Genomic DNA, 16,775 nt, shown 5'->3' on the forward strand with positions numbered 1-16,775 from the left:
AGTGTGAGCAGTTGTTAGACGACGTAAAACCCATCCTGAACATCCGATACCCTGTATAGTGCACTCCGTGCAAGATTTTGTATTGTATTAACTGTAAACTGGGATTTCTAATCAGTTTAAAGGTTTTTAAACATATCTTACACCAGAAATTGTGGTCCTAGCTGACTGATAGATCTCCCTCCCATTTTGCAATGGGAAGGGATATTGATTCATCCATTTTAGAAAGTGTCCTGTATATTTTAGACAGTAATTTGGGGGGTTTTAGATTAAGGAATTCTGCCACACTTGGTGGTATTTGTAATTTGATTTGATTAAACCCTAATTTCTTTTTTACTATAGATTTAACTTGTTAATAATAATGATAATAATAATAATAATAATAAATTGTATTTGTATTGCACTTTATATTCTAGCAATCTCAAAGTGCCACAAAGTAAAAGAGTAGTGTAATAAAAATACTATAAAATATTATAATAATATAAATAATATAATATATACAAAGATTAGACTATAAAGAGTAAAAAGTAAAAATACTCAACTAAATGTCTTTCTAAAAAGATAGGTTTTTAGATTTTTTTAAAAAACATCAGTCGACTGTGCGGCTCTCAGGTAGTCAGGGAGGGCGTTCCACAGCCTCGGTGCCACAGATGAAAAGGCCCTATCAGCCATGCTACGGAGCTTGGTTCTGGGGACTTGGAGGGTGTTAGTGTGTACAGAGCGGAGGGTGCGTGAGGAGGTATGGGGGGTGAGGAGTTCTTGTAAGTAAAGGGGGGCATGTCCATAGATGCACTGATGGGAGACCTTGTACTCTATCCTGAGTGGGACAGGGAGCCAGTGAAGGGTTTTCAGGATGGGGGTGATGTGATCATGCTTTCGCACCCTCATCAGGATCCTGGCAGCGCTGTTCTGGATGTACTGAAGTCTCTGAATATTCTTGCCAGGAATCCCAATGAGGAGTGCATTACAGTAATCCAACCTGGAGGAACAGGCACTATGCAATAATATAATATTGTTAATATTGTTGATATTCAAAAAATTTGTTCTTGTTAATCCCATATAGTTTAACTAATATGTCAAAGGGAATAAAGTCTATTCCTTCGAATATATGTTCCAAGTATTTAATACCTTTACAACTCCAATCTGGGAAGTTTATCATATTATTATTTAGTAGTACATCAGGGTTGTTCCAGATGGGAGTACGTTTGCATGGGATTAATGAAGACTCAGTCGCTTTTAGAAACTCCCACCACGCTGTCAGAGAAGAGCTGATGCTGATGCTTTTGAAACATTCGTGTCGTTTAATGTTTGAGCTAATGAAAGGTAGATCCGAAATCTTTATATTATTGCATAGTGCCTGTTCTACGTCTAGCCAAGGCTCATCTAAGAGGGTATGTTTTAACCATCCTGAGATGTTTTGGAGCCTGTTGGCTAAGAAGTAGTGGTGAAAATTAGGCAGATCTATAGTGTGTTCATGTCAGTGTTGTTGATCTGTTATAATTTGGAGGATGCAACATTCTTCTCATCCGAATGTTGATCTTTATCTGTATAAATATGAGCATGGATATGGAGACATACCAGGGATATACAGCGGTGCCTGCGGTTCACGAACACTTTTGTCTACAGTACAAACAACTTCGTTCGCGACCAAAAATTTTGTGAAAAAAATGCATTGGTTCGCGTACAAAATTTCGTCGACGAACAGATTCTTCAACCAGATTCCTTTTTATATACGCTAGCATGCCCCACTTGCAATTGTAAATAGAATGGCCACATCAAGCACCCAATTAGCACCGAATCCAAATACACAAACGGGAAACACAAGGTTGTCAGATGCCGAACTGTAAGATGCACACACGGTGGAAGATTTACACAAGCTAAATACACGCGAGAATAGGACCGGGTACACACAAGACACGAGCAAACACACGCGCCACACTAGGGAAATGCATACATTAACATTAACAGCAACAACAACAATACAAGGGTTAAGGACTGTTAATAAAGAGCGTGATTTCCCCGGCAAGCAAGTCTTCACCGTCTCTCTCTGCTCCCGCTGTCACGAGCGAGCTGGTATGGAGCATGGAACAGACATATAGGAGTCGGAAGAGCATGGGGTTTTTTTCAGGAGCATGGGGTTTTTTTCAGGAGCAACACAAACGATGTCACTGACATTAATGACCGGAATAGAGAAACAGACTCCGACACGGACTTAAATACACCATAGTAATCAACAGAACTTGAAACAGCTCTGAACACGGGCATTCCACACAAGGTAGAGAGGGGCGCGTGGCACACGGGTCAGGATGATTGGGGCATGACATGCCTCGGTCCGCTCGTCGCCATACTATATTGTTTTTTTCTTTAAAGTTTTTACTATGAAAACTATAATCATCCACGTGTGCTTCCCCGATTGTGCCCAGCTGTTTCTTATTTCGGCTTGTCTTGTGTATATCAGTCCACGTCTTCCTCTGGTGCCCAGATCCGTCATTAATGTAATGTTCGTCGCTGGCTGCCCTGTCTTCCTCGTTCTCTTCCCTAATAAACCCCGTTTACCTGCATCCTGCTTACCCACCTCGTCCTTCCACGATTCTCGCCTGCCCGTCCACCCGCAATTGTTACCACAGGAACATGAGCATTGGAAGTATGTATGATGTAAATGTGTTTCTTCCCTCTTCCAGGATCACATTCCTTTTACGGTAAAAAAAAAAAAGGCACCAGGCTGCTGGGCAGTTCACCCACTTCCCACTGCATCATCCTCGTGATTTTATATAGTAATGGAGGTGAAACCACTTATAAAACACCACAGATCCTCACGACATTCCCTAACTCCAGCTGATTCAGCACCCGTACAATCTCAGTGAGTGTAGTACACCGCGTGGAACATTAATGATGGCAAAGAATGAAAAGATAATCGCCATTGACCTAAATATGTGGATTTATCGATGTAATAAGTCATGACAGTTAAGAAAACATATCGCTAAAGAGCTGAATATACACAAATAATGCATGCAGTTTGTGTGAGGAACTTTCCGATTTGGGTGTGACTGCCAACTCTAATGTGATGTGGGAGACCTCACCTGAGCTATAGATGACAATATTTTACAATGTAATTATTCATGAAATAGGGGGTGGCCACCATTGTCTGTGTGTATAAACGCTTTGAACTCCTACTTTCACTTTTACAATTGTCTGTAAAACTGCAGCTTTTGAGTGAGCCATTTGAAAAAGGTGAGTTTATCAAACAAATATATGTATATTTCAGTAGTGTACAAAATGTAGGCTAGTAAAACTCATTCATTTTGTCTTTCTATGCAAAGTTCACCTGAGGGAGATTTTTGATGTGATTTTGGGGGAAACGGGTGGTTTCCGTTATTCTGAAGCTATTTTATTTCTATGGAATTCCTGTAGATGTACTGCATAGAAGGATTTGAAAATCTTTATTTATATCATTTTAAATACTTTATAGTAGCAATTAAGTAACTGGTAAATCCAAAACGTAGTTAATTTTTAACCTTTTACCACCGTTATCCGTGTAACTATATACTCGTAAAATGCTTTTTGAACTCCTGGCTTCATAATAGTCTGTAAAAACTGTTCCAGTCGAAGGTGGTTTGAGAAAGGTGAGATCGTCCAACAAAAACAAGGGTCTCAGGTTTCATCATATTTTAAAATATCTCACAATAAAGAAGAATCTATTGGTCGATCGTTTTACTGTGTGACTATATAAAATGTGTTGAAGTCTCACTTTCACTATTGTCTGTAAAACTGCAGCTTTCGAGTGTAGTTTGGAAAACGTAAGTTTGTCCAGATATATGTATATTTCTGTAGCATACAATACGGTAGGTTAGTAAAAAACATAATTTGTTAATTTTGTCTTTCTATGAAAAGTTCAAAACACGACATTGGTTTCATTATGAATCCGCGTCTAGTTAGCTGCGTATGCCTTCATGGGCATGAGGACGAATCACATACCAAACGAGCATTCTTGACAAGATCAGACAAAATAGATTAGTGTTTTTTAGTTGTTTTTTATTTCTTATTTTAGTGTTTTGTCCGTATAGTGTATTCTTGAAGTAAAAAACATCATGTCTCTAGCTATAAGGCCACTTAAAAAAAAAAAAAAAAGGTTCTCGTCCCCGCCCGACCCGCCGAAATGCCTCCGACCCGAATTTTTTTTATTTTTTATTTCGTAAAAATCGCATGGAAAATGCTCAAGAATGACGAAATTTGAATTTCCCGCGCATTCCACATCGACGATTGATCCACATTGTGTAATCCTAGTCTTGGAATGGTTTCATGAACCTAAATTTGTCTCTACCTGAGATTGGCTGGTGCAAAGACTTAAATCTGGGGAAGTGATGTGGTACATGTTCTTAAGTACTTGTTTGTAGAGTTGCATTTCCTTGTTCAACCATTCAGGTTCCTGTATTTAGTAAATTCCTCGTGTTTTAACATGTTTTAGTACACTTTCTTTCTAGATATATATTTTAAAATCTTGGTTGTTCATTTAGAATGGGAATGACAAACAGAATATTGGTTTCAAATAGTATCATTTTTATATTCACGAATGAAACATCAGCATAAAGTATCCAAATCCATAGTTGGGAAGGCATTTATGAGATACACATGGATCAAGGAATTTACATTCTTGTATTTTCTTACATTTAATATATTTGAAACGCAACAAACGAAGAACTGAGGCGTACTAAGTAGGTCTGCTCTCTTCGGTATGTATTTTCAAATATGTATTTTCTTACATATTTGAAAGTCCAAACAGTCAATCAAAATTTGTATATATATATATATATATATATATATATATATATATATATATATATATATATATATATATATATATATATATATATAAAATCCCGCCCGCCCGACCCACCCCCTCCAAAAAAAGGACGAGAACCAATTATTTTTTTTAAGTGGCCTTACCTTGTGAAGTAGTGAAAATCCATTATGCTGGAGCCCAGTTAGGCTAATGAAATGTAAATGTTTAACTCCAAAGCCACTTTTATGATAAGACGTAGCTGCCTTTATGTTTAAATTATAGCAAAACATTTTAAATCAACAACTGAGCCGTAACCATAAAATAAGAATAGCTGCAATATTAAGTGTTTATAAAGGGTGTGGCCACCGTTATCCGTGTAACTAGGTCTACATTATATGCTATGAACTCCTACTTTCACTTTCACAATTGTCTGCAAAACTGTAGCTTTAAAGGGTCGTTTGGGGAAAAGGAAGTCTCTGCAAGAAATATATACAGCCGCGGAAAGTATTAAGAAACCACAGCACAATTATTTGCTTCACTCTTTTCTCAAATTATGGGTGTTTGTCTGTGAATAATATAGTGTAGCGGCGGGCAGCGCGGCAGGTTGGACCTGAACTTTTCCAAACTACACTCGAAAGCTGCAGTTATACAGAGAATTGTGAAAGTAAAAATATTTTGTGTAGTCCCACAGTAAAAGTAAAACGATCGTCTCAAAGACTTTCTAGAATAAGCCATGAAGTTCCGTAAATGGTTCTTGGTAGTCGCTTGCGTTGTTATAAATGTGCCGTGTGTTATGTCATGTTTAGTGTTTAATGTTATCGTTGTACGTAGTGTGTGTGTATGTGTGCGTGCGCCCACCGTGTGTATTGGGAGTAGGCGGGGCGATGAGCACGGTGGGTAGTGCGAGTGCGTGTTGTTGGAGTGGTACGAGTGTAATAAGCGCCATCTGGTGATTAAACCCTAAACTGTCTGTGCTGGCTAATTATTGCAAGCAAAGGCTCAGCGACACACTATTACAATATTTTTTTTTATAGAAAACTGCAGCCTGGCTCTTCTCTTTCTCTCATTAATGAAGGGCTTCTTCCTTGCTGTGTGGGACTTCACTCCAGCTTCTAGGAACCTGGTACAAACTGTCCTAGCAGTGCACTCCCCATTTCTTTCGAAGGTCACTTGATGTCATAATCCGATTCATGAGAAACTGTCGGAAACGTTAGCTGTCATCCTTGGCATTAGAGTGTCGCTTAATTCCGCCCTCTACCTGGTTCCTCGTCATTCCCAGTGTCTCCTGCTTCTCCTTATTCTTGTGTACTGCTGTCTTTGAAATTTTGAACCTGAAAGCGTCCTGCTGCTCAGCGTAGCCTTCAGCCAGCAGAACCACAATTAAACCAGGATATAAAAATGCAGATTTTAAAATATAATATAGAGTGGTCTCTCAATTGTCTCTGTTGCTGTACATTTCAGTAGCGTACAAAATGCAGGCTAGTAAACCACACAAATCGTTTATTTTGTCTTTCTATGAAAGGCTCACTTGAACCGTAAGTTTTGAGATGGTTTTGGATGGAACTGGGAGTTTCCATTGTTCTGAACTCATGCAGATGTGTAGAAAGATATCAAATTCTATATTAATATAATAGGCCTAACTAACTGTAGTAATTACATAACAGTTAAATCCCAAACATCCTCGTATTTTACCTTTTACCACGTTATCTGTGTGATCTGTGTTTGAGCTCCTACATCCACTTTCACGATAGTTTGCATAAACTGCAGTGCTGGAAGGTTGTTTGGAAAAAGGTGGGGCTGCCATCTGAAATTTCTGGGCCCCATACTAAGTAAAATTCATTGAATGGGTTCATGCACATCACTGCTAACATAGATACTTTGCCAGGGACCGGCTGACCCTGCCGTTTCATTTACGTTGCTGTGGATTAAAGGGTTTGCTGCATAAATACATGAAAATGCTTTCAAACAGAAAATGAAAGCAGTGTTTTACTGTACAGGTCTGCAAGTCTGGAGAATGGGAACTTGGTACAGTAAACCCTGGAGGAAGGTTGAGTGGGAAGAAAGGTATGGATCCTGGTTCATATTTATTTTCAGCAGCATCATATTTATCATTTTAATGCATATACAATATTTTAAATTATACATGAGTTCTATACCCCCTTTTCACACACATGCACAAATAAATACATTTCTGGTCAGGACGCTGTGCCCATGGTCAGAGGATCACTGGTTCAGTGTTGGAAAAAAAGCATCCAACTTTTATCCATCATGCAGGTCATGGGGGCAGCAACCTGAGCAGAGATGCCCAGACCTCCCTCTATCCAGCCCCTCTGAGGGGATACCAAAGCATCCCCAGATATAATCCATGTAGTCTCTCTAGCTTGTCCTGTGTCTGCCCTGGGATCTCCTCCTGGTTGCACATGCTGGAAGCACCTTCCAAGGGAGCCGATGAATACTATACATTCAAATTTATTGTTCTTACCAGAAGCAAGCTATTCTTTTAAATTCACCCAAGGCAGGTTTGAATATAGCATTGTAAGTTGCAGTGCAGCACAATAGGAAAATTGAATACAAGAGGGTAGGCGGATATTTTCTTTTTATTCAAAAATGGCTGTGAAAGATAGTGGGATGATGATTTGTGCCCTTGAGAGGTAAAGTGGAATATCCCACATTTTTTACCCCTACCCCCTTTTTATTGAATATTTTCAATTGGATAAGTTGTTATTATCTATGTCATACCTCTATGCTACCTATGATATATATCAATTGTAGGGTATAGGCACACTGATTTTTTGAAAAAAATTCAACTTTGGAGCTCATTTTCTCAAAACTTTGTTTTTGTGGGATAGCCCACTTTACCTCTCAAGGGCACATTTAATTCTTTGCTAAACAAAAGATCAATCTAGATGCCAGATTTATTAATGAATTTAAAACCCTCTCCATTCACAATGGAAAATGGCTGATCGTCCAATGCAAATCATCACCATTATTTCAGTATTACCTCTAGCGCTGATAACTTTGAATACTGATAAAGTTTAAACATCAGACAGCAATTTTGGTAAGTTAAAATATTGCTCAAGAATTGTGAGAGAAAATCGTGATCTTAATTCAGAGTGAAAAAATTGTGATTTTACCTAGAATCGTAGAATCCAACTCGGATGTGCTGTGTCACGTTACGTGCTGGTTGCGATCGCTGGGCGCACGAGTGATCGCACAGGCAGGCGAGCGCGCAAGCAAGGAGAAAGCAGGCAGGCAGAATTCGGGGAACAACGGGGTTTATTTTGAAGGCAGGACGGAAAAACGAGCACTGACATTGACAACATCAATGACAGACAAGGGAAACAGGTAAGACCATGACTTAAATACAACAGGACTAAGCAACGTAATCAGACATGGCTGGAGACAATCAGGGAAGCACACGTGGGTAATCAGGGAGCGTGGCACACATGAGGAGCCGACGAGCAAATCATGACATGCTGTATGCAATAGATTTTTAATTTTTTAAATTTTTTAATTGGCTGAGTAATGATGGTCTTATGCCGAATGCATCCTTTAGTACAAGAAACAGTCTCAAGACATCGGTGCAAAACTACACACCCATTATTAAGTCAGTGCCTCGGGCTCGGATTCTTCTGGTTGGTGATGTTGGTGCTGGAAAATCAAGCTTCTTCAACTCCATCAGCTCTGTCTTCTGTGGCTCCATAACATCCCAAGCCAATGCAGGACCCAATCTCACCAGCCAGACCCTGAAGGTAATGTGATCATCTAAATCTTCCTGTCATGGGGCCTCTATCACAAAGCTGGTTCATTGAGGTCAGGCTTCAAAGATAAGTTTCATTTTTACTAAACCAAATGCAATTTAAGATAATCGGTATCAAGATGCTGACTATCAGCAAACTGTATCAAGCTAGGTATTTAATTAAATCAATATTATTGCCTGAGTGCATGCAGCTATACTTCAGGTATACTATGCAGATATACTTCAGGTATACTATGCAGCTACTTCAGTGCTGCTTATGAATTTTCTATGAATGCATAATAAATACATTATGAAAGTGCAGTTAATGTAAAGCGTTACTCAATTTTTCACTGCAGCAATCTTTTCAGATAGCCATACTCATGTTGTTGTGTATGACCCACCTACACACTCATTCAATCTTTGCCAAATATAGTCTTAAATAACACAGAAAAGCAATAGGAACTGAGTGTAGCTCCGTCTTTTCACTTTGTCTCATTGCGAAATCTATTCCCGGTCAGACGTAACTCACGTAACAACAGATATCAAGGCGCCAGTTCCACTATTGCATTACTATTATTATTACTATCAGTGCACCACTATAAAATGCATTAGTTAAGGACAGCTCAAAAAAATAGTGCAACAGAATTGCATACATATTACGTCTATAAATGTTAGTTTCCTTTATAGTTTGGATTTAAATTGAGCGAGTGCTGGAAAAAGACTCACTTTGCTCATTCATGATAGCACCATACCAGACTCATGTATGACAAATAATGTGTGTGCAGCTGAGCAAATGTATTTGCAGTAACAAATGTGGTCTACGTATGAATGAATGAATGTTACATTTATATAGCACTTTTTTAGAACCCAAAGTACTTTGCAGAAGCAATGGGGAGCCACTTCAACCACCCCACTGTATAGCCCCCACCTGGATGATGTGACGGCAGCCATTCTGCATCAGTACTCTCACCACACAGTAGCTAAGGTGGTGAAGGGGCAGGAGAGAATTCACCAGTTAGATATAGGAAAAGATATTTTTTTTCTCCACTATACTTACTGGACAAGCTGTCAGAAGGTGAATGACATCATGTGTCATTCTACAGTTTCGCACTTACAATGTGAGGGAGGGCAAAGGTGGACGGCCTCTCTCATTCCTCCTGTGTGACACCATGGGATTGGAACAAACAGCTAATGGAGGAGTGAACACTGACGATATTGAGAGCATCCTGAAGGGCTACATACCGGACGGGTACCAGGTAAGAGCTGTGTATCTAACCGAAGTCACATGTTTATAATTTGTCTTAACAAACTCTTTTCTAATGAAACCAAATATAATTTTTTGTTTGTTGTTTCAGCATTATTAATATACTGTTATTACAAAAATGTCATTTGAAATGACTCGCTTAATGTTTCGTTTGTATTTCTCATGATATCAGTGTCAGTGACTATCTGAATGTACCAAATTTTTTTTTGTGTAGTTTGACCCTAAAATACCATGGAACCAAAATGGTGATCAAGCTCACACTCCACCACTTAAGGAGAGGATCCACTGTGTGGTGTTTGTGGTAGACGCCTCAACACTTCCACTTAAGTATTCAAAAGATGACAGACCCAAAAAATTTATTAAAATCAAAGAGAGAGCTAACTTGCTAGGTTAGTGACGTCCATCGTGTGATTTGAATGTGTCAACCTGCCTTTCCTGAGACATGAGTAATACTAAATCATCATTCAGTGACATGAAAAATTAACCTTGAATAATGTATTTGGATATTCAGTATAAACCCAGAGAAATTAAGTTTCTGGATTGGAAACTTGAAAATGAAATGTTTTCCATAACTTTGGCAGAAACAGTTCTCATGCCATAACTGAAGGAGCTCCTGGATGCTCCTCCACACAGAGCAAACTCAAGGGCTTTCTGTCACATAGAGCCCACTTAAGGGGATAGGACTGAAATCTGGGACATGATCATGAGCTCAGCTGAACGCATGTGGATTCAGGAAGGGCAGAGTGATGCTGGCAGGTGCTTCTGAGTAAGACAAACAGTGTGCTGATTGCTTTGAGCTTGCTCAAGAAATTCTGTCAGCTGATGATGGCTTATTCCATAGAACATACAATATGTAACTAGTAAAACTTCTATATTGATGTTTTAGAGGTTCCTCTAATGGTTCTACTGACCAAAGTGGACAGAGTGTGCCCACACACAGGAAAGGACTTGAAGAATGTGTACTGGAGTAACTACTTAAAGGAGCAGGTGAGTATCAGGGTGTAACACTGGAACCAGTCCTGAAAGCTGCAGTGATGTATCAAGACAGTATTGGTGGAAACCAGCAGCAGGAGTCTGGACTGAGAAATGCACCAGAATTTCTGCAGCAAATAAATGCAGCACAATGAATGAGTAAAGGTGACCTGCAGTGACCCGGCAGCCTGGCCTGGGTGTCTCCTTCCTCAGGTCCTCAGATTCATGGGATAGATTCAATGATGGATGGATGATAAATCTGTGTCTGACATTTCATTGCCCTCAAGAGCTTTAGAACTTTAATTGAACTTCCACATTGAGGAGCATCTGCTAAGGATAAGTTTCTACCATTTGAAAATGAGCTTATTGCAACCATGTTTAACATTAATTTCTCTCTACAGAAGCTGAAGAAAATATATTTAATGAAGAATGTATATGTTAATTGCACGTCTCTCTGCAGATCTACAAAGCAAGTGACTTTCTGGGCATCCAAGTGTCAAGTGTGTTTCCAGTGAAGAATTACTGCAGTGAGACTGAGCTGGACATGCGCTCTGACATCCTGCTTCTTGCCGCAATGCAGAAAATGCTACACTTAGCTGACGATTTCTTTGCCAATTTTGTGGAAGACGGAGAGTGAGTTATGGATTTAAAATTGTCTTTTCATTCAGGCATATATGATGTGTGTATAAGGTTGAAATATAATCAGATACACACTGTAACCCTACACTGGATTAACAGATGCTAAGATAATTAAAATGATCTGATTACCTGAAGATTCCAACATGGGTCGGTGTCAGTCTCAATTGTGGTTTGGGTCTGTGTCCTGCGTCTGTATTTTGAGTTTGCCTGTGTCACTGTCAATTTGATTACTAGATTGTTGGATTGTAAATGGACAATTAAATAGTCTCACATTCAAATTCGTCATCACTGGAGTTTTAATTAAAGGGTGTGTGACATGGACATTCTTCAGAAGATCTTATCAAAGTGCTTAGTTTGCTATTTTAACTGTACTTAGGCCTTTATACACAGACTGATTACTGACTGGAGAATAAAATTATCATATATAACATGTCATGTCACCAAGCTAAACACTTATGTACAGCTGCAGAAAAAATTAAGAGACCACAGCACAATTTTTTGTTTCACTCATTCACTCGTTTTTTGACTGGGTCATGAGTGTAATTTGATGTTCAGAAATACACACTGTATCGGCAATATGGAGTGAAAAATGGAACCCATCGTCTGGAGTCTAATTCATAGGATCCCACCAAAATTCAAACCAAAGCCCCACCTGTTGAAAACAAAACAAGCCAACTAAGGACGGAACCTCCTTCCATCAGACTGAAATACTTCGGTGATCACTGCTTTACCGAAACAAACAACTAATTTGATTTTTTTTTCTGAATGAACTAAGCTTTGAAACTGTGCTTCATTTTCAGTGAGCCTAGCGAGTTCGACACACAATTCGAGTCTCGGTGTCTGATACTCACCTGCTCTATAGTCCTTTTTTAGTTTGTAATAAAAATCCCCTTGTTTTCTATAAACTGCTTAGAGGATTGCCAAATCATTACCCCCCCCCCCCCAACCATCCCCCCTTCCCTGTTTCCCCATTGCCCACTCCCCAATGCCCCTCCTGAGAAAGTGATTTAAAATAAACTTGCCAGCACTTGCCTGCCCTCTTTTAACCTTCCCTTTCACTCTCTGCTCTCCTTGCGCTTCTGAAATCATGGTTTTAGTTTTGGTTTCATTTTGGATTCAGAATTGGCGAAAGCTACTGACTGCATACGTTATTTACATGACAGATCTACGTACCGGTGGATCAAACCACTTTTGCTTTAGAGGTGGGGGAGGGGAACAAGGAGGTGGATGTGGGAACAGGAACCAGGCAGATAAACAAATAGAGGAAATAACAGGCAGAGGGACAGAACTTATCATGTGTGACGCCCGCTCCGTCCGTTCCTCGTGTGTGCCACGCCCTCTAATTACCCACGTGTGATTCCCTGATTGTGCCCAGTCATGTCTTGTTTCCTGCTGCCTTGTTTCCTGTATTTAAGTTCCTGTTGTGTACTAATCCAGTGTCTGTCATTGATGTTACCCAGCGTTTGTCCGTGCCTGTTGCCAGTAAAAACCCTGTTTCCCGAACCTTGCCTGTGTGCCTGCTTCCGCTCGCTCGCCTCTCTGCGCACTCACCAGGCGATCGCGAGCCGTCCCGTGACAGAATGACAGACCCAAACAAAGCGGCTTACATCTCCGAGGAGGAGTACTTCCGCCTCGGAGAGCGAGTGGATTCCTGGAGATCCCAACCCGGGATCAAGGAGGATCCTCCCGCGTGGAGCCTCATTCGCCGGTGTATGGAGACCCTCGAAGAGCTAGCCCTCGACCTGGACGCCCGCTTGGCCGAGGAGCTGCGTGAGGGTCTCCATGAAATTGCTCAGCTCCGGACCGAGCGCTCTGTCGCTCCCAGCGAGCGGGGGCCCGTCCTTCCGATGTCCGCGTCTGTGGACGTAGCTCCACCTCCCGCCGCTGCCAAGAGCCGGAGGAGGAGAAGGAGGGGACCAACGATCGCCCCGACGATCGCCTTGAGGGCATGTGCCCTCATCCCGGCGGCCCTCCCGGAGGAGGATCGGGAGAGCTCCCCGATCACCCGGATGGCCCCCAGCTCTGCTAAGCTGCCTCCCCAGGCAGCCTCTCCTATCCGGAGAGCACCGGTCCCGACTACGCCGTCGGAGCCGTCGCCGCTGCCCGCGGACCCCGCTCCCATGCGGCCGCCGCTGCCCGCGGATCCAGCTCCTGTGCAGCCGCCACCGCCCTCGGACCCAGCGCTCGTGCAGCCGCCGCTACCGCCTGTGCAGCCCGCACGGCCACCTTTGCAGCCTTCGCCTGCGCAGCCACCGCCTGCGCAGCCTGCAGCTCCAGGGCAGGCGCCCCCACTGCAGCAGCCTGCAGCTCCAGGGTAGGCACCCCCACTGCAGCAGCCTGCAGCTCCCGGGCAGGCGCCCCCACTGCAGCAGCCTGCAGCTCCCGGGCAGGCGCCCCCACTGCAGCAGCCTGCAGCTCCCGGGAAGGCGCCCCCACTGCAGCAGCCTGCAGCTCCTGGGCCGGCGCCCCCACAGCCTGCAGCTCCAACCCCTGACCGCGTTCCTGTCCCTGACCGCGTCCCTGACCGCGTTCCTGTCCCTGACCGCGTCCCTGTCCCTGACGCGCTCCCTCCGCCTGCTGCAGCCGCAGAGGCGCTCCCTCCGCCTGCTGCAGCCCCAGAGGCGCTCCCTCCGCCTGCTGCAGCCCCAGAGGTGCTCCCTCCGCCTGCTGCAGCCCCAGTGGTGCGCCCCGAGTCTCCCCTGACTTTGGCCCCTGAGACTCCTGCTCCCGAACCCCCTTCGACCCAAGGTCCCGAGGTGGTCCCAGAGGACTCCATCGAAGCTCCTCCCTCTTCGGAGGTGGAGGAGCTTGAGTGGGACCCCTCGGGGACCCTACTTTTGACTTTTTCGCCCTCGCCCCGATGTGCCCGACCCCGACCAAGGGGCCTGGTGTCTGTGTCCCGTAGGGGGAGAGGGCATAGACGTCGGACGGGGGTCCCTCCCGCCCGGCCCCCTGGCTCGCCCTCCTTCGCCTGCGCTGTGGCTCGCTCGGCACCTGTGGGTCCTGGCCCGCCGGGTCGGCAGTCGCCTGCCGGTCCCCCTTCGACGCCTCGTCCCCCTGCCTCTGTCCCTCGTCCGGCGTCTCGTCGGGCTCCTGCGGGTCCCCCGACTACGGCTCCTCGGTCTCCTACGTGGCCTCTACCTCCGGCCCTTCCCCGGACGTCGCTGCCTACGGTGGCTCCCCCCTCCTCGGGGCCTTCGCCGAGGGCCCCTCCTGCTTCCTCGTCCCCTTCCCCTGTGGCCCCTCCTGCTCCCTCCTCGGCCCCTGCCTCGGTCCCTCGCCCGGTCTCCTCGTCCCCTCCGGCTCCGGCCGCCTGCAGCCCCTCCGGCTGCCTCCCGTCACCCGCTGGGTCTCCCTTGGGCTCCCCTCTATTCCCCCTCCTTCTCTCCCTTCTTCCCTGCCTCTGTCCCTTCTTCCTTTCCTCCTCCTTTCTCCGTCCCTCGTCCCTTCGCTCCTCCTCCCATTTTTGTCACGCTGTCCTCTGTTCCCGGTCCCTTTGTTCTGCCCCGCTCCGCTCCTGGTTTCCCGGTGTTCCCTCCCGTCACTCCCGGTCCTTTTGTCCCGCCTGTTCCCTCCGTCTCCCCGTTTCTGGTCTGTCTGTCTGCCTTTCCTGTCCTCTGTGGTGTCCTGTCTTGGCTCCTGCCCCTTTGTCGGTTTTGCCTGTCTGTCTTGTTCCCTGTTCCCTGTTGATTTTTTTTTTTTTGCTCTTGTCTTTCTTTCCGGTCTTGCTTCCCCGGTCTCGTCCCGTCCGTCGCCTCCTCCAGGGCGCGCCCGGTACAGCGCGCCTTTGGGGGGGGGGTTCTGTGACGCCCGCTCCGTCCGTTCCTCGTGTGTGCCACGCCCTCTAATTACCCACGTGTGATTCCCTGATTGTGCCCAGTCATGTCTTGTTTCCTGCTGCCTTGTTTCCTGTATTTAAGTTCCTGTTGTGTACTAATCCAGTGTACGTCATTGATGTTACCCAGTGTTTGTCCGTGCCTGTTGCCAGTAAACCCTGTTTCCCGAACCTTGCCTGTGTGCCTGCTTCCGCTCGCTCGCCTCTCTGCCCGCTCACCAGGCGATCACGAGCCGTCTCGTGACATCATGTATGGTATTATTTATTTCTATAATAAAGGAAAGTATCAAAATTACAAACCAAAAGCTTTTGTTGTCCCATCCAGGCAGGCGCTCAGGGTTTTAATTAGCCAACCTAGATGATGTATATGTATTTTATACCAAATATGTTTCAAAACACAAACAGACTTTAACTGAATATCATGGTTTCATGTCACAATAAAATTAGGTGAAATGAGTTAGAAACAGAAACAGACTTACAGTCCTTCTGCGTTCACTCAACAGGTACATCACTCAGACACTGCACGGATAAATCACTGGAACACTGGGCAGGTACGTCACTGAAACATTGGGCAGGTACGTTACTCAAACACTGCACAGGTACATCACTTTTACACTGCGCAGGTAAATCACTGAAATACTGGGCAGGTACGTCACTCAAACATACTGGGCAGGTACGTCACTCAAGCACTGCACAGGTACATCACTTATACACTGCGCAGGTAAATCACTGAAACACTGGGCAGGTAAATCACTCAAACACTGGGCAGGTAAATCACTCAAACACTGGGCAGGGTTGTCACACACAGATTGGGCAGATGTGTCATAAAAACACTGGGTTGATGTGTCACACACAGACATAGGGCAGATATGTCTCACACACACACGCACACACACACATACACACACACACAGGCACTGGACATTTTAAATGCAGAAGCATCCACATGGTTTAACTCTTGATCTCCGTTCTACACAAACACATGGTCCTGTGCAGAGACCCTCACAGATTCTCACAGCCTCTTAAATAGCCACCACCTGTTTGTCAGCCACTGCACCACAGCCCCTGCAAGGCCGTGCTGCTCCTGCGCTGCTTCACTCTCCTTCTAGGGGGTGGGATTAGATGAATAAGCACCTCATCTTTGGCTCTAAGAATTGCTGATCATTTAGTGTGTGCTGCTTTTGGGAAGTCACATGATTTCTCAAAAGGGACAGCAACTCATCTAAGGGTAACTGACCAAGCTGTTCCAGTTTAACACTCATTTATTTGAAAAACAAGTCATGCAATGGCAGTTCTTTTCTCTGGATGTTTACAGCACAGCCAAGCTTTTAGACAGTGGGGCGTGATGTAGGCCACTTACAATGTACATCCCTCAGTGTGACCTGCACCACACCTGGCAGTGTGACCCTTAGTGTGACCTCATCCTTTCCTGACAAAGTGCTCTGCTCTCCTTAATCCCAGAGGGCTAGTTACACCTTGTGTGCTGCAATACCATGCAGGCTTGATAATGTTAAAAGTTCCTTGAATTACCTTGGATATTAAATGGATT

General features: G+C 44.1%; 1 protein-coding gene across 3 annotated transcripts in view; it reads left to right on the forward strand.

Annotated features, from left to right (window-relative positions):
• The window catches only part of LOC125720153 (interferon-induced protein 44-like), a 30,517-nt gene extending 18,848 nt beyond the window's left edge, over window positions 1-11,669 (forward strand). The window contains exons 1-7 of one of the 3 annotated variants that reach the window (XM_048995317.1): window positions 3,126-3,228; window positions 6,775-6,841; window positions 8,334-8,529; window positions 9,620-9,772; window positions 9,995-10,169; window positions 10,667-10,767; window positions 11,213-11,669. In XM_048995317.1, coding sequence (XP_048851274.1) covers window positions 6,792-6,841; window positions 8,334-8,529; window positions 9,620-9,772; window positions 9,995-10,169; window positions 10,667-10,767; window positions 11,213-11,389 — 852 coding nt within the window. In that variant the 5' untranslated portion in view covers window positions 3,126-3,228; window positions 6,775-6,791 and the 3' untranslated portion in view covers window positions 11,390-11,669. Of the gene's footprint in view, window positions 1-3,125; window positions 3,229-5,071; window positions 5,901-6,774; window positions 6,842-8,333; window positions 8,530-9,619; window positions 9,773-9,994; window positions 10,170-10,666; window positions 10,768-11,212 lie in introns of those variants that run through there. The other 2 variants (XM_048995318.1, XM_048995315.1) reach the window with 2 other exon arrangements.
• Window positions 11,670-16,775: the final 5,106 nt, after the last annotated feature.

The sequence above is a fragment of the Brienomyrus brachyistius genome, chromosome 24, assembly GCF_023856365.1.
Source record: "Brienomyrus brachyistius isolate T26 chromosome 24, BBRACH_0.4, whole genome shotgun sequence".
NCBI lineage: Eukaryota > Metazoa > Chordata > Actinopteri > Osteoglossiformes > Mormyridae > Brienomyrus > Brienomyrus brachyistius.